Source organism: Castor canadensis, chromosome 11 (assembly GCF_047511655.1).
Source record: "Castor canadensis chromosome 11, mCasCan1.hap1v2, whole genome shotgun sequence".
NCBI lineage: Eukaryota > Metazoa > Chordata > Mammalia > Rodentia > Castoridae > Castor > Castor canadensis.
The window spans coordinates 105,811,406-105,832,355 of NC_133396.1; the positions used below are offsets into that span (position 1 = coordinate 105,811,406).

The 20,950-nt window shown below is 47.5% G+C and overlaps 1 protein-coding gene and 1 non-coding gene across 4 annotated transcripts; one reads left to right on the top strand and one right to left on the bottom strand.

Annotated features, from left to right (window-relative positions):
* Positions 1-437: 437 nt before the first annotated feature.
* Fdps (farnesyl diphosphate synthase) lies at positions 438-8,576 on the bottom strand. Of its 3 annotated transcripts, XM_020166177.2 has the most exons (11): positions 8,420-8,565; positions 7,395-7,608; positions 7,156-7,318; positions 5,322-5,462; positions 3,277-3,357; positions 3,034-3,156; positions 2,600-2,688; positions 2,449-2,521; positions 1,602-1,679; positions 1,374-1,508; positions 438-707 (listed from the first exon to the last, which is right to left on the bottom strand). In XM_020166177.2, the coding sequence occupies exons 2-11, from the start codon at positions 7,574-7,576 to the stop codon at positions 507-509; spliced, it is 1,266 nt and encodes a 421-aa protein (XP_020021766.1). In that variant the 5' UTR covers positions 7,577-7,608; positions 8,420-8,565; the 3' UTR covers positions 438-506. The 3 variants fall into 3 exon arrangements, with proteins under 3 accessions (XP_020021766.1, XP_020021767.1, XP_020021768.1); XM_020166178.2 differs by lacking the exon at positions 7,395-7,608 and having other exon boundaries at positions 8,420-8,576; XM_020166179.2 differs by lacking the exon at positions 7,395-7,608 and having other exon boundaries at positions 7,156-7,297; positions 8,420-8,575.
* A 7,991-nt stretch (positions 8,577-16,567) lies between these two features.
* On the top strand, positions 16,568-16,640 carry Trnad-auc (transfer RNA aspartic acid (anticodon AUC)). The gene has a single exon. It is a non-coding gene; the product is annotated as a tRNA-Asp (tRNA).
* The last annotated feature ends 4,310 nt before the right edge of the window (positions 16,641-20,950 follow it).

Below are 20,950 nucleotides of genomic sequence, written 5' to 3' on the forward strand. Positions count from 1 at the left end.
TTCCAACCACCACCCACCCCTTCTCTATTCACTTTTACTGCTTCCCTCTCTGCCCCACCCGCGTGCCCTGGCCCATCCATTCACACCCACAGACCAGCCCTCCTCACCAGGGTCTTCCTGGAGCCCCTCTGGCCTTGGGCTGGTCGGCGGCTCCCTGGGTCCCCGCCCCGGCGGGATACAGAACGAAGGGGAGGGGCAGCAGAACCCATTCAGCTGCGCAGCCGCACCCCTCCACGCATGGGCGTGGCGTAGCCCAGACCCGCCCCTCAGGCGCTTGACGTGGCGCCTGTGTCACCCACCTAGAACCAGCTCACAACGGATCTTGTGCCAAGGACCCACCAATGGTCCAGGCAGACACCTTCCATCCACCCACACACATCCCACCCCCATACTGGACAGAACCAAACTCCCAGCTAAGCAAGAATAAAACCACAAAAGAAGGTTGCTCGATAATTTATTAAGAGCCCTCCTTCCTCCACCCCGACCCAGCCCTTGCAGTCTCTAGCTTATTTTTTCCGCTTGTAGATCTTGTTAGCTAGCCCCAGGAAGATGGCTGGAGGCAGGGGCGCGGCACACTGCTGGATGAGACTCATAAGGTGGCTGTAACTGTCTTCCTCATACTGTAAGAACACAGCCGGCAGGTTCAGCTCCTCGTACAGTGCCTTCACCTGGGCGACTTTCTTGGCATCCTTCTGCCCATAATTTTCCTGAAAGGGGTTGGAGACAGGAAAATGCCATTTAACTTAGCCAGAGCCCCAGGACCTCTCCACTCATTCACATATTCCAAAACATCTCCCAAATCATTCACTCCATGCTAGCCTCCAATTTCTTATTTTTATTATTTTATATGTGTGTACATACACACAATTTTTTTTTTTTTGGAGACAAGATATTTCTATGTAGTCCCATGTGGTCCTGGCCTAGAAATCAAGATCCTCCTGATTCCCTCTCCTCCCAAGTATCATGCCCAGTTCTCCTGCTTCCATCTTCCAAGAGTTCCCGGGTATCTCCTCTCCCACCCTAAATGTTCAGATACTGGTTCAGGCTCCAGCTTCTTCTACTTGACGGCTTTTCAGCCTTGACACTTGAAATTTGGTGCCACACAATTACTTGTTTTGGGGAGCTGTTCTGTACATCTTATGATGTCTGGCATCATCCTCCTCCCTCCCCTCTACCAGCTAGACAGCTTTACCACATGCACCCTCACCAAGTTGTGATGACAAAAAATATCTGCTGACACTGCCGAATGTCCCCTGGGGGACAAAAATCACCCCAATTGAAAACCACTGCCCCATCCCCTTTTTTTTTTTTTATTCATATGTGCCCCATCCCTTTCTTATCAGCTCAGGGACTACTGGCCCTCTCTTGGGCACCTGCAAGATCTGGCGCTGTTCCGGAGTGGCCCGTTGCAGACACTGAACCACCAACCAGCTACATTTGTTGTCCTGGATGTCAGTACCAATCTTTCCTGTCACACTTGGATCCCCAAAGAGGTCAAGGTAATCATCCTAGGCAGGGGGCAGAAAAGGAGGAATGAAGAGGCTGCCAGGCAGGGGAGGAAGGAAGTTGCTGTTGTGTGCCCCTGCCTCAGCCCTTCCTACCTGAATCTGAAAGAACTCTCCCATCTCCAGCAGGATCTTCTTGGCATTGTTGTGTTCCTTCTCACCGTCAATGCCTGCCTACAGGGAAAGGGGTTAAGAAACCAATCTTTAGGGGTGGGGAGGGAGAAGGATGTATCTAAGATACATTGTAAGCACATATGTAACTATCACAATATATCACCCTGTACAATTATCATATGCTAATTAGTAAATAAATAAATAAACTTCCTGGCTGCTTTCTGCCATGGGGTCTTGCCCTACTGTAGCCCCCACCCCCCCACCCCGCCCCAGTCATCTCTCCTTTTGGACATCCCTGGGCCCCCAAGTCAGGAAATCCTGACCAACAGTCCAACTTCTACCCCACTTATTTTTGGCTAGGCCTTCATGAGAATCAGATGAATCCATTCTAGAGGCCCTCAGACGTTTTTCCTCATGAGTCTCACTCTGATCTCTCTTCCAAATTTTTGTGCCACCTCCAACTTCTTTCAGGATGAAAATTTGGAGAAGTGAGTTCAGAGGAGACAGTCAATCCCACTAACTGCCTTTGGACCCACATTTCTCCCTTTCAGAATAAATTATCTCCTCCCCACCCCTATCTGAGCTCAGGTGCAGGATTCAGGGTTCCCCTGTTATGGTGCCCAGAACTTTTATTTACCTGGCCTTAGTTTACTTTACAGTCCTGTGAGACAGGAATTTTATCCCCATCTTACAGCTAAGGAAACAGACTGACAGATTAAGTGGTCAAGGCCATTCAGTGAGGTACCAAATTGTCCAGGTTGTCTACTCTGTGCCTTTCTGTCCCAAAACCTACATGGACAGGGCAGTAAAGGAGAATAGACCAACTCACCATGTACATGGCAGCAGCAACAGGAAGGTAAAAGGAGTAGAAACCTGTCTTATACTTGACAATAGATTTGTACCTGAGTAGAAAAAGACAGATGCCTCAGAGTGGCAACACCCACCCTCACCATCCAGACACAGTTTTCACTGGCCCTCACCTCTTTTCAGTGTATCTGCCAAGATCCACATGGTCCTGGGGAGCTGTGATGAGGTCCAGGGTTTGCCCAATCTCAGTCTGATAGCAACTCTGGGGAAGAAGAAGATGAATGAACCCAGGCTTTCTCCAGATACGGAAATCCTGACATCCTGGACCACACTCCATGACAGTTGACAGCCAGGCACAATCAGATAGGCAGCAGAGGGAGAAATTCCAGACCAAAATCATGCAAATGGCCGTTTCTCACCCCTTCTTCCAATCACACAAGGACAGAGGAGCCTTTGTTGCCACCACCACCACTCTTCCCAGTCCCCTCCCTTGTCTTCCCTTTCCAAGCAACCCTAACAATTCCCGTGTGCTGAAACCAGCAGATGAACACATCCTACAGAGGCCATGGTTACCATGAGCAGTCTGTGGGCCCAGTCTGCAGCATACCTGCAGGAAGAGCTCAATCAGGTTCAGGTAATAGGGCTGCTCCCGGCAGTAGTACTTCAGCAGGCGGTAGATACAGGCTTCCAGAAGCAGAGCATCATTCACAGCATCCAAACCTATGCCTGGCTGTCAGGGGAACAGAGTAATGCAAGTAATCTATCTCTGTCCTGGATTCATACCAAAACCACCACCCCAATCATCTCAACCAGGCTGCATAACCCCCTCTCTATGACCTGTCCCCATTACCTTCTTATACCAGCAGACCTGTCCCCGGCGGGTGTGGGAGTAGTCCATGATGTCATCTGACACCAGAAAGAAAGCTTGCAGCTAGGGGAAGGAAGAATGGAATAAGATCCCTGGGGATCCTTAATGTGCCTTCTATCAGTGACAGAACTGTTTCTTCTGACAGTCCTGTGAGCTGAGCAGGGAGATCAAGACGGGGAGGTCAAGGACTTTGATGACCGAAGACCTCGAAAAGTCTCGGACTCCCTATCTACAAAATGGGACTAAAACACTCGTTTTCAGGGCAAGAGACTAAAATAGATCTCTTCCATCTCTAGCGTGCCCCCGCCCCTGGTTATCAGAGAGATTATGAAACACCCTCACATAGTTTAGTCTTCTCTTGCCAAAAACATCAATGAATGCTTAATGTGATTTCTAAATCAGCTGGGGGTTTGGCTCAAGCGATAGAGCACTTGCCTAGCAAGCTGAAGCCCCAAGTTCAAACCCCAATACTGCAAAAGAAAAAAAAAAAAAGCAGCATTTCTTCACACAACTTGACTTTACATGACTTTCGTTTGCATTGTTTTTTGTTTTGTTTTGTTTGTGGTACTAAGGTTTGAACTCAGCGCCTACAACTTGAGCCACTCCACCAGCCCTTTTTGTGATGGGGATTTTTAAGATAGTATCTCCAGAGCTATTTGCCTGGGCTGGCTTCGAATCAAGATCCTCCTGATCCCTGCCTCCTGAGTAGCTAGGATTACAAGCGTGCCAATGGCACCTGGCTTGTATGTTTTGTTTTGTTTTTTTGTTTTTTTTTTTTTTTTTGAGAAAAAACACATGTGAGGGTGTTTTTTTTGAGACAGGATTTGACTGTTGGCACAGGTTGGGCTAGAACTCACTATGCAGTCCTGGCTGGCCTCAAACTCGCCATCTTCCTTACCATCCTAGCCTCCCAAGTGCTGGGATTAAAGTCATGAACCACCATATTTGCCTTAACATTTTTATTAGCAGGGGTGTACAGGGGATACACTGTGACGTTTCCATAAGTGCTTACAACGTATCTTAATTAGATTCACACCCTCTTTCTCCTTTATTCCCTCGCTTGGAACAATTTCAATGGGTTTTGTTGTTCTATTTTCATACACAAATACAAGATGTTTCTACCATATTAGCTCTCCTTCACCCTCCCCTTATACCCTCCCCATTCCCCTGGCTTGAATGTAGTTGACTTTTTTTTTTTTGGTGGGACTGGGATTTGAACTCAGGGCTTTGTACTTGCAAAGCAGGTGCTCTACCACTTGAGCCACACCGCCAGCCCCAACATGGCTTCTTAAACAAAAGAAGGTTGTTCCCACATTTCCCCCAACACTCAAATATTCCAGTGTCCAGGGACACAGCCTTACCTGGAAGAACTGTTGGATGGAACAGAAATCTGATTCCTGGTAACTTTTACCCATGGGTTTTAAACACCTTTAAACATCAACAAAGGACATAAGCCGCCGCCTTCTTTTTCTTTTTTTTTGCCAGCACCAGGTTTGAACTCATCTATCACTTGAGCCACTCCACTAAGCCATTTTTTTATAATGGGCTTTTGCAAGAGAGGGTATCCCAAACTATTTGCTCTGGCTGGCCTCCAACAGCGATCCTCCTGATCTCTGTTCAGGTAGGTGTGAGCTACCAGCGCCCAGCAACTTAAGACATTTTTTTTTTTTTTCAGGGTTTGAAACAATGGTTTATTGAGCCCATTCACCAACTGGTACGTTCCCAGAGTTTCTGGGCTCAGGTCTGGCTCAGGCCTACTAGACATCTTTAGTGACTCTCAGTGGGCTGCAGTTTCTCAATGTCTGCTTTAGAATAAAAGAGCTGATGCCTCTCTGCAAATACCAAGTACCCCATGGCAAAGGAGGTCCCCTCAATGGTTTACCCTTGAAGTAATCCATTCTGCCTAAGTGTGGCTGTAGCCTACTAGAGACACAGAAACATAAACACAACACAGACACATCCCTCCTTTTTTCCCCAAGGCACCTCACTCTAGGAAACATTTCCTGCCCTTCCTCCATGCCTCTCACCAGCTCCACACACCAGCCCACGGTCAGGGCCCGCTGGAGACTCTCAGCATCCTGTTTCCTTGGCTCCACCAGCTCCCGGAATGCTATGAGCACTGTCAAACCCCGGTTGTACTTGCCTCCAAGGACATTGTACTCCAAGACCTGGGGCAAGGGGAGAGGGACAGGACATCAGGTTCCATACCACAGCAACTCTGAGATTTCTCCTTCCCTCCTCCCACTCCAATCACCACCCACTTCATCCTCCCTAACCCCAATTCCCCTCCTGGGAGCCCCTGGATCCCTACCCTCTTTACTCCTCCACAAAGTCCTAGGGCACTGCTAGACGAGTTCCCCAGTACCCAAGTACACATCTGCATTGTGCTTCCCAATAATTTCAAAGGCTACATAGTGCAGATTAAATTCTGCACCCAAACCGAGTACTCAGGGAAAACTCAGTAAACACTCTGGAAATGGCTGACTTGCCCAGGTCTCTGCCTCATCCCACCTTTCCTAGACTTCCCCTTCCCAACCCATCCCTACTTTCCCAACCATCTCCTCCCATCCACAGTTCAACCTATCTGCAAATAAAAAGCCAATACGGTTCCAGCTCTCTTGCTGGGGCCCCACTCCTCAGGGCTACTTATCCACAATAAATCCTGTACTGGCATAAAAATAAATAAAAAACCAGTGTTAAAGACAAGACCCCCCCCCCGCAAAGTTGGTGGAGAGCTCAGAGGGGACTCAGATTGGGGGATCCATCTCCCACTCTTCCAACGGCATCTCCTCCTGTTGGGCCCTCTCACTATTCCTTCTGTTGCCCTGCTCTCAACCAAAGCTAATTAACTGAGGAGACTTTCCTTTTAATCCTCATCCTTATGTAGACAAGGCCATCCCTTTCCCTTGGTTTCCCTAAGACAGATGAAACAGATTGCATTTATAAAAACAAAGGTCAGGTGAAGTGGTACATGCCTGTAATCCCAGAAATTGGGAGGCTAAGGCCAGAGATTCCTCAGTTCAAGGCCAGCCTTCTACATAGGGAAACCCTGTCTCAAAAAAAAAAAAAAAAAGACAGCATGGTGGCACATGCCAGTAATCCCAGCTACTCCTGGGTGAAGATAGGAGGACTGCAATTCAAGGCCAGAGGGGGCAAACCCAGGGCCAGGTACAGTGGCTTAAGCTTGCACTCCTAGCTACTTGGGGAGGCAAAGATCAAGAAGATAGAGGTCCAAGACCACCCCAGGCAAATTTGAGAGAACTTCATCTTAACCAAAGGCTGGGTGTGATGGCATGCACCTGTCACCTTAGTTATGCACGGAAGTACAAACAGGAAAGTCCTTGTCTGGGCCAATCCAGGAATAAAGCAAGATCCTATTTGGGCTGGGAGGCTTAGCAAGCATAAGGTCCTGAGTTCAATCTCCACCAGAAGAGGAGGAAGAATTTAAAAAAAAAAAAAAAAGGCAATTTATGTATCACAGCACATTTGTGTCCTGGAACAAGGATTCTTGATGATACAGTAACTTCTCTCAGGCCTCAGGGAGACAGACAAACTCAGACTGCCTTCCTCCCAGGTGTCTGCCAAAGTAGTGTCTTATAATTTCAGGACTCAAAAGTAAATATTTGCCAGGTCCAAGTCCTCCACTCCTATGCAAAGCAGTTTGGATGGTCCTCCTTCTACAGAATCAAAAATCAGATTGATGGGCTGAATAAGTACACTTGCCCAGGCCCCACCCACTTGAGGGGATCCAGAGTTCATTCAGGTAAAACCCTTCTGTCAAAAGACCCCCCAAAAGCCACAGCTGAGTCCCACCATCTGAGGGTGACAAAAGCTGGGTTCCTCAAGTCCTGAATCCCTTACCTCCTTGAGCCGGGAAATAGCATCTCCTGTTTCTGGGTGCCCCATCTCATCCTCAGTCAGGACTCTGACAATCTGGGAGAAGTGCTGGATGAAATCTTGCCTTCCTTGGGTATAAACGTCGGATTTCTGGTCTCCATTCATTCTGAGAGAGGAGTAAAATGCTCTGAAGAAAGGAAAGACAATGAGAAGCCTGATCGGGGGCTTCCCTCCCTAATGCCCCACAACCCAACCACACTCACCGGGGCTCCTCTGTCCACACTTGGCACCAGCAGCGGGCACTGTGCCAGGACCCCAGGACTGGGCACCCGTGCACCAGGGAGGGCCGCCGTACGGAACCCATCCACCTCTCCAGGGGTGCCCAGCATGGGGTTGGCAGCAGAAAGACCCCCACAGATCTCAGCCAACGGGACAGGGTCATCATGGGGGTGGCATAGGGAAGGGGTACCGAGCACTCTGCAGGGGCAAGCACCGAAAGCAGATGCATGGTGGCAGCTCCCCCTGTCACCCCCAAACCAACCTCTTTACCTCCTGACCCAGAATGGCCCTCCCTATTGTAGATTAAGTTTGGGACAATTACAGAAAGTATTTGCAGGGAACAACAACAACAAAAAGTATATTCGGGTAACTGAGACCCAACAGATCTTCACTTAAAGTGAGGCGCCTAAAACTGAATTTCTTATGCCTTCAAGGCTGTGTGCACAAGCCTGGAGGAGGAGGTGGTAGGTACCGCCTACCCTAATCCTAATCCTAGGATTAGCGACTGGGAGGAGTTTTTTTAAATGACAGTATTATACAGACACGAAACTGAGGCTCTGGAGGTGGAAAGACAGCTGAGCAGAAGCAGAGCAAATCTAGAATTCAGGTCTCCCCTGGCCGGCGGTGGAGAACAGGGCTCAGGCTCTGAGCCACGCCCTACGGAAAATAGAAGAAGGTGGAACCCCTGGGTGCTGTGCCCATGTGTTCTGGAGCACTGGGAACCGGCATCTCAAGCCTCACAGAAACGCTGGCACTGCGCATAAGTCCTCGGAGCAACTCGGCGGGCGAGGAGGGCTCGAAGCAATAGCAGCCCGGGGACCGGGCAAACTGGGGGCTTCAGGAAAGTACAAGGGCAGAGTTCGGAACACAATGGGTCACTCGGTCGGGTTCCCCGACCCCCAAAATGGAAAACTACGACACAACAGGCTTCCTGTGGCTCACGGTATCACCAGAGGTAAAGCCCGGTTGCGGACCTCCTCCTCTAGTCCCAGAGCGCAACCTCTCTCACCTGTTCCAGGATGCAGGTTCTTGCGGGTCCAGATTGATGGCTGGATACACCTAAAAGCTGAACGCGCTCCACGCACGGCTCTCTGGGTCTAGTAGTTCTCTGTTCCCCTTCACTGTAGGCAGAGATGGATCACCAGACTACAACTTCCGGCGTGCTGCAAGAGGGATAGTAACAACGCGATCTTGCGCGGCTGGAGGGGGCGGAAACGAGTCGCGCTGATTGGCTGCTCGCCCTCGTATGAGCATGGGGTCCTGTGACGGACGACCAATGAAAGGGCTGTGAGCCGGGAGCCCACACAGGAGCGGCTCTACCGAGCGGTGGGCGGTGTGGAGCAGGCCAGGCTGGAAATTCGCCAGTTTCAGGTTCTGGCTTGCCACCCTTACTCTCCGCTTCAGATTTCATTATCTTCCGCGCAGTTGAATGACATATCAGTTAAAACCCAAGAAGGACCAGCTTTGCCACTTACTAGTTCCAACTGCGGCCTATTTACTATCTGATCCTAGTAAAATGTGGTGAGACAGATCTCTAATCCCAGCACTCCGGAAGGAGGGAGGGGAGGAGGGGGGAGGGGGAGGAGGAGGAGGGGGAGGGGGAGGAGGAGGAGGGGGAGGGGGAGGAGGAGGAGGGGGAGGGGGAGGATGGAAAGTTTGAGGTCAGCCTGCGCAAAGTTAGTAGAGAACTCTATCGCAAAAATAAAATACGAACTAAAGGGCTGGGGCCTGTGTGCCTTGGTTCAATCCCAGTACTGGGGGTGGAGGGAGAAGGCTAAATATATAGAAAAACACTCCCAACCTTTTGGTAGTTTTTCGGTTAGGATCTCGAGTTTTTGCCTGGGGCTGGTCTCACATCCCAATCCTCCTACCTATCCCTAGTTGGGATCACAGGCGTGAAACACCATATCCAGCTTATTTGTTGAGATGGGGGGGGGGTCTTGCTTTTTTTTTTTTTCTTTTTTTTTCCCCATTGGCCTCTAACCAGGATTCTCCAGATATCACCTCCTGAGTAGCTGGGATTACAGGCATGGACAACATTCTACTTCTTACATAGGAAGACTTCATATGTGAATACTGTAGTGTATTTTGTAATGGTATATTTTACCACAATTTTTTAAAAAATAAGCTAAAAGTTATTGCACATATCTGGAGAGGAACTGGTGGAGGAGTCAGGAAAATGGCATTAAATGGGAAATTACGACTCAGTCCAGGGGGTGTGGTGCGGTTATCACTTGGCGAGGCTCAGTTTGCTAGGTGGGATGGACCCTCTCTTGGGAGAGGAGTCCATATATCAAAAATAGGAACCTAAGCAGGGTGCAGTGGTGTGCACCTGTAGTCCCAGGTACTCGGGAGGCTGAAATGGGAGAATTACTTGAGTTCAGGAGTTTGTGACCAGCCTGGACAACATAGAAATCCTATCTCAAGAAAAGCAAAAAAGACCCAGATGCAAGATCACACCTATAATCCTAGCTACCTGGGAAGCTGAGATTAGGAGAACAGAGGTTCAAAGGCACTGTGGGCAAACAGATCCCATCTCCAAAATAACCAGAGCAAAATGGACTGGATGTGTAGCTCAAGCAGTAGAACACCTGCTTTGCAAGCATGAAGCCCTGAGTTCAAACCACAGTCCCACCAAAGAAAAAAGAGGAAAGGAGAAAGAAAAGAAAGAAGGAAAGGAGGGAGGGAGGGACCAACAGAGGGAGGGAAAAAGGGGGAAGAGAAAGGAACCTCAAAGGAAATTAAGAGATCAGTCAATAAAAGCCTTTAGGAAAGGTCACAAATTCAAGCTAAAAAATTGGGCAATTATGACTTAATCATCAGTCAATTATGATTCATGTCCTATGCCATGAGGCCTTTCCTCCCCCAAATTATCCCAGCCTTCCTCACTCAGTCCCATGCAGCTGCCCAGGTGCATCTACATCATGTCTTTCTGAATAAGCTGCATTTTGTAGCAAGTGGAGATCCCAGAAGAGGTTCCAGGGAGATAGATGAATGGAAAACAGAACCAGAGCTCAGGATAGGACAGTCCAGGATAAACAGCCTGGCTATTTGAGTGCTGCAAAATATTCTTTGCTCTTTTAATTCTCTCCACAAATCCCCTATCAATGGAGTAGCTATTGAGTAACTCACTTGAAATCTGCTTTCACACACACATTATTATGCCTTTGAATACTCACAGGGGCCCTACAAGAATTCTCTTTTAGCTGGAGGCTGGTGGCTTATGCCTGTAATCCTACCTACTTAGGAGGCTGAGATTGGGAGAACCTAGGTTTGAGGCCAGCCCAGGCAAATAGTTCTAGAGACCCCATTTTCAAAGTAACCACAACAAAATAGACTGGAGGTGTGGCTCAATCAGTAGAGTGCCTGCTTTGCAAGTACTTAAAGTCCTGAGTTCAAACCCAGTCCCATCAGAAAAAAATAATTCCCATTTAACTTGAACGCCTCTGTCAAAGATTTGTACTTCACAGGGCTGGGTGTGTAGCTCAATTGTAGAGCACTTGCCTAGCATGCTTGAGCCTTGGGTTCCAGCAAGGGGAGAGGTTGGGGGGGGACCTCATGAGTATAGGGCCTCACCCATAATTTACTTCCTTTGCCTTTAAGTCTGCACATCTTCCTCTTACTACAAGTACACCCACTCCCCCAAATGCTTCTCCAAACCTTTCCCCCTTCAGTTGCCTCTGTCAGGCTCCAGGCTCACTGTACTCCCAGTGCCTACCTGGGCTCGTATGGGAATATGTATAGAAAAACCTCCACTTCCTCTCTACACCAACTAAAAGAAAACTTTTTTCCTTTAGATATGTAGGGCTTTTCCCCCACAATTCCATTCCCCCGTTCTCTGCAAACACCAACTGGCTATTCCTCCAAATCAATTCAGTCTGACACCATCTACCTTGAGTTAGTGCAGATCCCACAGGTTTAGGGCTCAGTTGCTTGAGACTTCCACTTCCCCACAGCAGACATCAATTGCAAGTCCAGGTTTTCACTTGTGTGTCTAATTGAGGTTCTATGAGCCCCTTCTCTGGTTAAATTATCTTCTAGAGTGTCTCACAGAACTCAAGGAAACATTTTTATTTGCTCGTTTATTATATACTGAAGGATAGGACAAAGACTATAAATGAACAACCATAAAGAGGTGCATAGACAAGGTCCAGAGTACAGGAGCTTCTGTCCCCATGGGGTTGGGGTAGGCTGACAAGTGGCTTTCACCATCCTGGAAACTCTCCAAAACATATAGTTCAGGGGTTTTTTGTTGTTGTTGTTTTTTCTTGGCAGTACTGGGATTTGAACCCAGGAGCTCATGCTTGCTAGGATAGGCAGGCACTCTACCACTTGAACCACACCCCAAGCCCAGGATTAGGACATTTATGCAAGTTTCACCATCTACCCCTGATCAGTTATTAACTCAATCTCCAGTTCCTCTCCCCTCCCCAGAAGACGTGGGGTGCAACTAAAAATTCAACACATCTTTTTTTTTTCTTTTTTGGTAGGACTGGGGTTTGAACTGAGGGCTTCACACTTGCAAAGCAGGTGCTGTACTGCTTGAACCACATCTCCAGCCCATTTTGCTCTTATTTTGGAGATTGGGGGGGGGGGTCTCAGGAACTGTTTTCCTCAGCTGGCCTTGAACTTCGATCCTCCCAATCTCAGTTTCCCAAGTAGCCAGAATTATAGGTGTGAACCACCAGCACCTGGCAAAAATTCAAAACTTCTAATCATGGCTTGGTCTTTCCAGGGACCAGCCCCTATCCAAAGCCCAAGAGATGATTTATTAGAACAGATACTTCTTATCACTCAGAAAAGTCCTAGGAACTTAGGAGCTAGGAACCAGGAGCAAATACCGATGTATATTTTTCTTCTTATTTCCGCAGGGTGGAAAGAAAAAAGAGTTGACATAGGAGACAGAAAGGCCATACAGAGCAGTAGCAGGAAGCCTAGGCAGTCCATAGAGCAAGTGATGCTTTCAGGAAGAAGAAGGCTAACAGTGGCCACGGTGAAGCCTGAGCAAAAGACCCTTCTCTTCAGGAAGGGGCAGAGTCTGATAGGTGATGGGCCAAAGGAATGAGACCCCTAGGAGATGGGCTTCTATGTGAATTAATAACACCTCACTTGTCTTCTGTGGCTTGATGGGGTCAAGTATCAGCTGCCAACCAACTCAGCTCCAGGGAGCAGCAAGTGAAACAGACCAGGAAGGGAAACTGATGATAGGTTCAGTCATTCCTTGTCCTGGTCCAGCTGAAGTGGATTTCCCTGGGTGTAAGCTTCCCTTAAGTACCCTTCAGGCACTTAGCTGCCTGATCCCAGTCTGAACTCCACAGCTGGGCAACCTCTAACAAGCCACATGACCTCTGTGAGTTGAATCCAAATGTGTAAATTGAGGTTATCAGCATATTGCAGGTGCAATGCCTTTGGTGTGTTTTTAAGTAAATCAAAGGGCAAACACATCCCTTATCTAACTAACTCACAGGGCAGAGATAAGAATCAAAAGCAGCACTGGGCAAGGTGGCATAGGAATGTGATCCCACCCCTCACAGGCTGAGGCAGGAGGATCTCGATTTTGAGCCAGCCTGGGCTCCACAGTGAACCCAAACTAACTAAATAAAAGAGGGTAGAGTACTTCTGAGCCTGGGCTTCATCCCCAGAACTGAGGGGGAAAAGGAGGGAAGAGGAAGGGAGGGAGGGGTAGCAGTAGGGGGCTGGAGGCATGGCTCAAGCTGTAGAGTGCTTCACAAGCATAAAACCTTGAGTTCAAACCCCACTACCACCAAATGATAATAATAATAATAAACTAGCAGTAAGGGAAAAGTCTTTATAAATATTTAAGTTCATTCGAATCCAAAAAATTATCAGTCTACCTTCACTGAAACTCCATGTTAAGGTCACATGGGTGGAATGAGGAGAGATTAGGTTGAAGGAGAGAGGACTGAGATGGGGGAGGCAGTATCTCCCAGAACAAAAGCCCTCTCATTTCCCCATTTCCAGTCTGCAGCCCCCAAGAAGTGACCTTCCCAACAGATCTCAGAGGAAATCAGTAACAGTGTAGGACAAGAGTCCCTGGCTGTCCCATACCCAGTTCAGTCCCACTGGGAAACACCTGGAAGGACATCAGGCCAAGGTCTCTAAAGACAACCCTGTGGGTTCTCAGAGAAGGGCAAATGCTTAGAGCCTTCCCCTTCCCCAGCCAAACAGAAGGCTCCAGGCCTTGTGGAAAGAACACAGCTTTTCAGCCAACCAAATCTGGGCTCAACTGGTTATCGATTGTCTGATTGGGGGTTAATTACCTAGCTTCTTTGAGCATTACTTTTCTCATCCACAAATGGCGCTAACACGTCTTCATAAGTTTATAGTGGGCATGCATCCTTATATGGTTGACAGCATGGCTCTAGCAAGGACAGACCACACCAGCTTTTAGCTGCATCACAGGCCATTAAAGCAGTGTCTGCTTTAAGTTCTTGGATTTATTTCATTTTCTGCAGAGATAGGGATCAAACCTAGGGAAGTCCTCTGCCACTGAGTTACACCCTCATCCCCTCTTGTATTTTGTGGTCTCTTCTTCCAGAAATCAAATCCATGTCCTAAGAACTGTCACCTCCTGTAGGAGGCCATCCCTCGATGAATTGGGTGTCCCCTGTGTCTTCCTCTGGCCCTTTATTGAAACCTTGATCACCAGATTTGAGCATTGCCTGAATTCTTGCCTGTCTCCCCATGACTTGGAACTTTTTTTTCCTTTTTGCACTCCTTCCACTCTGCCCCAACACAAAAAAAAGGTCTGGTAGAGTGGTTTGAGGTATAGGCCCTGAGTTCAAACCCCATTACAGAAAAAAAAAGGGAGGAAGTGGTCTGGCACAATTACCTTTTATAGAGTTTATTTTGATATTTTTTACAATAGACCCAAAGATAGAAAAATATTCTAGTGTCATTAGGTACATGACACCAACTTTCATAATTGGCAACATTTTGTTCATTTAATTTTATCAATCCACCCTATTCTCACCCCCAACACCCACCACTCCACTCTTTCTTTGCTGGAATATTTAATATCAAATCCCTAACATCGCCACAGGCCAGTGGCTCAACGCCTGTAATCCTAGTTACTCAGGAGGCAGAGATCAAGAGGTTCACAGTTTGAAGCCAGCCCAGACAAATGGTTCTCGAGGCCCTATCTCAAAAAACGCTATCACAAAAAATTGGACTGGTGAAGTGGCTCAAGGTGAAGGCCTTGAGTTCAAACCCCAGTACTGCAAAAAAAAAAAAAACTCTCTAACATCAATATCATTTCACTCATTAACACTTCAGGATGTGTCTCTCATAAGTAAGCATTTTTTAAATACAGAAGACAAAAATTAACAAAATTGCTTAATATTATCTAATACCTGATCCATGTTCAATTTTCCTGGGTTGTCTCAAAAATGTACTTTGTACTGGGAATAGTAGTGAGTCAGGCCTGTAATCTCAGCTACTCAAGAGATAGTACCAGAAAGGAATCAGCCTGGAAAGAAAGTTAGCAGTAAGACCCTGTCTTTTTATTATTATTATTCATTTATTCACATGTGCGTACATTGTTTGGGTCATTTCTCCCCTATTAAAACTTTTTTTTTTTTTTCGCAGTACTGGGGTTTGAACTCAGGGCCTCAAGTTTGCTAGGCAGGCACCCTATCACTTGAGCCCCTCCTCCAGCCCTAGTAAGACCCTGTCTTAAAAACAAAATAAAAATTTTTTAAAAAGGAGCACAAGGCCTTGGGTTCAAACCCCAATGCTGCAAAAAAAAAAAAGGATTTGCAATTGGTTTTTTCAAGTGATATATCAAACAAGGTCCACATATTGCATTTGTTGGTATCATGTCTTAAATCAGTTTTTTGTTGTTTTTTTTAGGGGCGGGGTTTTGGCAGCACTGGCATTTGGGCTCAGGGCCTCACAACTGCTAGGCAGGCACTACCACTTGAGCCACTCCACCAGCCCTTTTTTTGTGTGAATGTGTTAGATATTTTTGAGATAAGGTCTCACAAATTATTTGCCAGGGGCTGGCTTCTAACCAAGATCCTCCTGATCTCTGCCTTCTGAGTAGCTAGGAGTACAGGTGTGAGCCATTGGTGAATAGCTTTAAATCAGTTTTAAAAGTTCCCTCTCCCAGTCCTTTCTTTTCACCTTACTGTTTAATTATTGGCAAACTGGGTCATTTGCTTGTAGAATTGTCCACATTCTGGATTTGGCCAATTGCATCCTGAAGTTTTTACTTGTTCCTCTATCCCCATTAGAATCCAAACTCTCTGAGGTTGTGTGATACCAGGAAGCACACAGGCTTGGCTGTCCCACTTTTAGTGGTTCCAAACCTGCTGGATTTAGTAGCTATGAATATCTGTTCTAAATTTAACTGAAAGAAAGGAGACAAAACTCATCCGCAGAGGTTGAATAGGAATTTCATTTAATGGAGGGGAAAGAGAGAGCATACTTGTGTGGACAACCATGTGTGCAAAAGGCTGGCAATGAGAAAGTCAAGTTTAGGAAGGGAAAGGATTTGAGGATGGGCCAGGAGTGCAGTAAGGGAGGTGAAGAGTCTGGAGGAAAGTCTGTGTGTGCTTGAGGTACCCTCCATATTTTTGACAGAGTAGGCTCACCAAACCTGATTTTCAGGCCTAGGACTTGGGCTGCAGCAGGAAGCTTTCCTGCAGGACAGGACCTACCATCCATGAAGGCACCAGACAGGTAGAATCTGGGCACAGCCAGAGGAAGTAAAGACAGAGGAATGGGTTTGGAAGACCCTTGGGATCCACAGATTTTCTTAGCTGATGTTAGATGTGGAAGATGAGGAGGCAGAGCAGGACACGGGGCAGCAAAGAAGTGAAAAGAAGTTACCTATACTGTAAGAGAGGATGTGGGGGAGGAGAGTTAACAGTGCAACGTGGCCTCCACCATGGGGTGGTGGTGAGAGGTAGGCATGGAATATAAGACTGTTCCCAGAAAGGAAGCTAGGACTGGACTCTGTTGAGTCAGCAAGAGCTAGCCCCTTCACTATTCATTCACCATTCAAAAGTATTTACTCAATGCCCATTAGACACTAAGAACAGAGCAGTAGATAAAAGCAAAATCTCTGCCCTCATGGATTTGTCATTCTAGGTTGAGGTGGGGAACACTTTTAACAAGTGTAAAAGATGGGGCTGGTGGAGTGGCTCAAGTGGTAGAGCGCCTGCCTATCAAGCGTGAGGCCCTGAGTTCAAACCCCAGTACCACCAAAAAACAAAACAAAACAGTGTAAAAGATGTCAGAGTAGAGCAGGAAAGAAGACAAAGCAAGGGAGGACTGCGCATTAAACAGTGATCAGAGAAGGCCTCACTGGTTTGGCAATACCTGGAAAGAAATCAGAATGATGCACTCAACAAGGCACAGAGCCATCTAGGGGAAACCAAGGGAAGGGACAGCAAAGGTAAGGCCCTCCCTCATGCAAGAGCTTATCTTGCATGATTGGGAAACAGCAAGAAGCCAGTAGGACTGATTTGAAAACAGGGTAAAAGGAGAAGACAGCAGGGATCCCCTAGGCCATTTAAGAACTTTGGCTCTGCTCTGAGTGTGAAGGGAACATCAACAGGTGCTGAACAGCCATCTCCCCCCACGCTCTCACCTTCAACCTGCTTCTCCCTAGGCCCCTCCCTCAGCGTGTGTCCATCCTCTCACCTTCACAATCCTTGTACCATTCCCTCACCCCACATGCAAAAGGGGATCTGGGCAAAATGTGAGAGACCTTCACAGAAGGCTCCAGGAGAAGGCAGAAGACCTGTGCCCACAGGCCATTGTTCACAGCAGCTTCATTCACAGTGGCCCGTTGGGGAAAATAACCCAAATGTTCATGAACAGACAGACAGACAAACAAATGTGGTATATACATACAATGGAATGTTATTCAGCTGTAACAAGGAATGTAATTCTAACACATGCTACATGGTTACACCTTAAAATTATTACACAAAGTGAAATAACCCATACACAAAAGGACAAAAATTTTTGCTTCCAGTTATACGGGCTACCTAGAAGAGGCAAATTCATAGAGACAAAAAGCAGAATAGAGGTTACCAGGGGCTAGAGGGTGAAGGTGGGGCTGACAAATTTAGACTGGAAATGTAGCTTGGTGGTAAAGCACGTGCTTAGCACACTCAAGGCCCTGGGTTCAAAACCCAGCACCAAAAAAAAGGAAAAAAAATAGATACAGGATTTCTGTTTCAACTGGTAAAAAACATTTTGGAAATTGATAGTGGAATGTAGGCACTTTGTAATTGTACTGAATTGCAAACTGGTAAATTGATAAAATTGTTAAATTTTATTTTCTATGTATTTTATCACAATTAAAATAAGAAAGGCAGCTGGGTACCAGTGGCTCACGCCTGTAATCCTAGTTACTCAGGAGGCAGAGGTCAGGAGGATCACGGTTCAAAGCCAGCCCGGGCAAATAGTTCAAGAGACCCTATTTTGGAAAAAAACCCATCACAGCAAAGGGCTGGTGGAGTGGCTCAAGTGGTAAGAGTGCCTGCCTAGCAAGCTTGAAGACCTGAGTTCAAATCCCAGTGCAGCCAAAAAAGAAAGAAAGGCAAATGCCTATAATTCCAGCACTGGGGAGGCAACACAGGAGAATTGCCAGTTGGAGGCCAATCTGTCCTCTAACTGGTCTCTTTGTGACCCTGTCAAAAAGAGACAGAGGAGGAGGAGGAGGAGGCGGGGATGGAAGAAGTAAGTACAGCTTACTTATATATAGATAGCTAGATAGAGTATATATCCCACCATGCTGCTATTTGCAGAAGAATGGGAAGCACTATATATTGTTTATATCTGCCTGGCTTATTTCTGGCAGGATACATAAAAAATTTAGAATCCTAGACAGGCATTGGGGGTGACACAGAGTGGCTGGGGAGGGGTGGTGGCATGGGAAGGCAGAAGTTCTTTTCCTATACCCTGTACCTCTGAACTTTGTAAATTGCACATATATTCGAATATAAACACATTTGGAACAAATTCTATGGATGCAGTACCCCACCTGATCCTCTACCGCTGTCAGAGGAGTCACTGTGTGCACGTGCAGGACAACTGTACTCTGTCTGTACTGTTAGAACAGCTCACAAGATCACAAGGACCTTATCGCCCTACACCCTAGTGAGGACTTATCTTGGTGAGCAGATGATGAAACCAATGTCTTTCCACCCCAGCCTGATTGGCTTACACTGCATAGGGAAGGAGCTGGTCACTGACAGTGTCCATTCACTCTGGTTCCCACAGCCATCCAGTGCCCTGGGGCTCTTGGGAGGTAGGATGGGTGTGTTGTGGTTTGCAGAGGCAGGAGAAATCTTGGACTGTGTGCATGGGAGAACATGAACATGCAAGCACAAGAGTGTGTCCGTGTGAGGTTCTGGGTGCCTGGCAGTGAGTCTAGACGAGAGTGTATGGAGAGGCCAGAGCTTGTGTGTGCAAGTGTGTGTGTGTGTGCACGTGTGTCCATGTATCCAGTGCTGGCTACTCCAGTCCTTGACTGAGTCAGCTATGGTATCAGCTCTGGGAAGCCACCCTGACCTCCCTGCCCTCATCGCTCAGTCTCTCCTGGGCCCTTGTGTCTTGGACACAGTGCAGTCACTGCCTGACCCACTTTACTGAATCAGTCAGCACTGGTACCTCTGTTCCCATAATGGACAGAGCCCTTAGTTCCTGTCTTCAGAGCTGGCATGGGACCCATGCTTGTGCAATGAACTTGCACTTGTGTCTGTGTCTACGTGTGAAGCACTTGACATACGTTGGAGGGTGTCAGAGCATGTGTTTGGGGGAGCTGGGGTTTCTCTCTGACAAAGCTAGAACACCCACTCTGTTTGGATTATGGAGGGGCCTGTTCTCCTCCCAGTTGTCTCAACCACAGGCCTAATCAGGTGACAAAGTACAGTCCATCTCTCGTGTGCTCACTGGCAGGCCCAGGGTTAGCCAGAATGCTTTTCCTCTTTGGTGTGGTGAAAGCTTCTATCCCTTAGCTAGAAGGACACAAGCTGCTTTGGGGCGTCACCTCCTGCCTCCACTTAATCACTTGGAACTAAGATCTCTGCCTTTCCTGTCCTCTCAAATGGTCCTAGGTGTGTTCGAAATTGCCAGGCCATGGCTGCCCAAGGGGGGCAGCCCCGTCCTCCACACACTTCTGCATGTATGATGTTCTGTCTCACCTCAGGTTCAAAGTAATGGAGCCAGTGCATCTTGGACTGAATCCCCTACAGCAGAGAGAGGTCAGGGGTCTGGGAAGACATGGAGTGCTTTGGTTCTGGTTCTTGGAAGTTGGAAGTTGCACCCAAGAAGACTAAGTGCCAGCACCTGTGACCCAGATGCTGAAGATATGCACACCAGACAAAATCTTGGGAGGAGAATGAATAAGAATTGATGAGGAAATACTAGCTTTGCATCTAGGTGAGGGGAGACCTTAGGAAAACAGCTTGAATTTCCTGCAGGTCTGGAGGAATGAGAACTCAGAATTGAAATTAAGCTCAATAAAATAAGTAAATATGACCAAAAAATGACAAGCCAACCTTAAAGTTCCATGTCCCTTCCCAACTTTCCAAGCACGAGGCCCAAGTCTTCAGTCCTGGAAGTCTACGCCATTCTCTCCGGTGATGACTCTTACCTGTCTTTACTTGTCCTGTCTTCTACATACCTACCACCTAGAGCCCCACGCTCATTTCCTCTTGGGAAGAGCTCCCTATTATCTAAATACTTGTTTCCAACTTTACAGTATGAAACCTCCTCTTCTCCTCCACTGACAAGTCCAGAGAGGGAAAGAATGGAGCTTAATGGTATCAGGTCAGGACCAGCCCCACCACTGACTAGATTTTTCAACCTCTGACACATGTACCAGGCAAGGTTCAGGAATGTATAACAGGAATAAGGAAGAAATGTGGGCGGCAGATTTGCTAAACCACAGGGAATGGTGCATAACCCCAGATCAGTAATGGTAGGCTAATGGACCTAGAGGATGGGAGAGAATACTTTCTAAGGAGGAGACTACAGTTACTTCATGGGAAGGCAGGAAAACTGGGGAGGTACGTGCCCAGCATCAATCTCATCGAGTCTCCCATGGGTGCCAGGCCAAACCCTGCAGAAGCAATGGGCCAAGGCCTTCAGCCTCTGGCCCTGGAGCAGAATGAAGAAGGGTAGAGAAGGGGGCTGGGAGTGGCCACAGCAACCTCGTCTGTACAACAGCCTATCCATCCTCCCTTTCGTCCCAGCTGTCACAACAGGAAGGCAAACAGTGTACACGAGGTGCTAAATGCTGTTCCCGCACAATGTCTCTCTGTGGATTTTAAAGATTAGTTGGCATCTCAAACTTTGCCTGTCCCAGACTGAACCCTTGAATTTCTCCCTCCCTCCATTTTGTTGTTGTTGTTGTCAGTACTGGGGTTTGAACTCAGGGCTTCACATTTGTTAAGCAGGTGCTCTACCACTTGAGCCACTCTGCCAGCCCTTTTTAAGGTGGGTCTGGGGTTTGAACTCAGAGCTTTATACTTGCAAAGCAGGCACTCTACTGCTTGAG

Bases quoted from the DNA above. Each gene is read 5' to 3' on its own strand.
- Fdps (XM_020166177.2), bottom strand. From the start codon at position 7,576: ATGATGACCCTGTCCCGTTGGCTGAGATCTGTGGGGGTCTTTCTGCTG. The intron at 7,319-7,394 runs GTGAGTGTGGTT...TCCTTTCTTCAG, and splicing joins GTGTGGACAGAGGAGCCCCG to AGCATTTTACTCCTCTCTCA. The intron at 1,509-1,601 runs GTAGGAAGGGCT...CCCCCTGCCTAG, and splicing joins GAGAGTTCTTTCAGATTCAG to GATGATTACCTTGACCTCTT.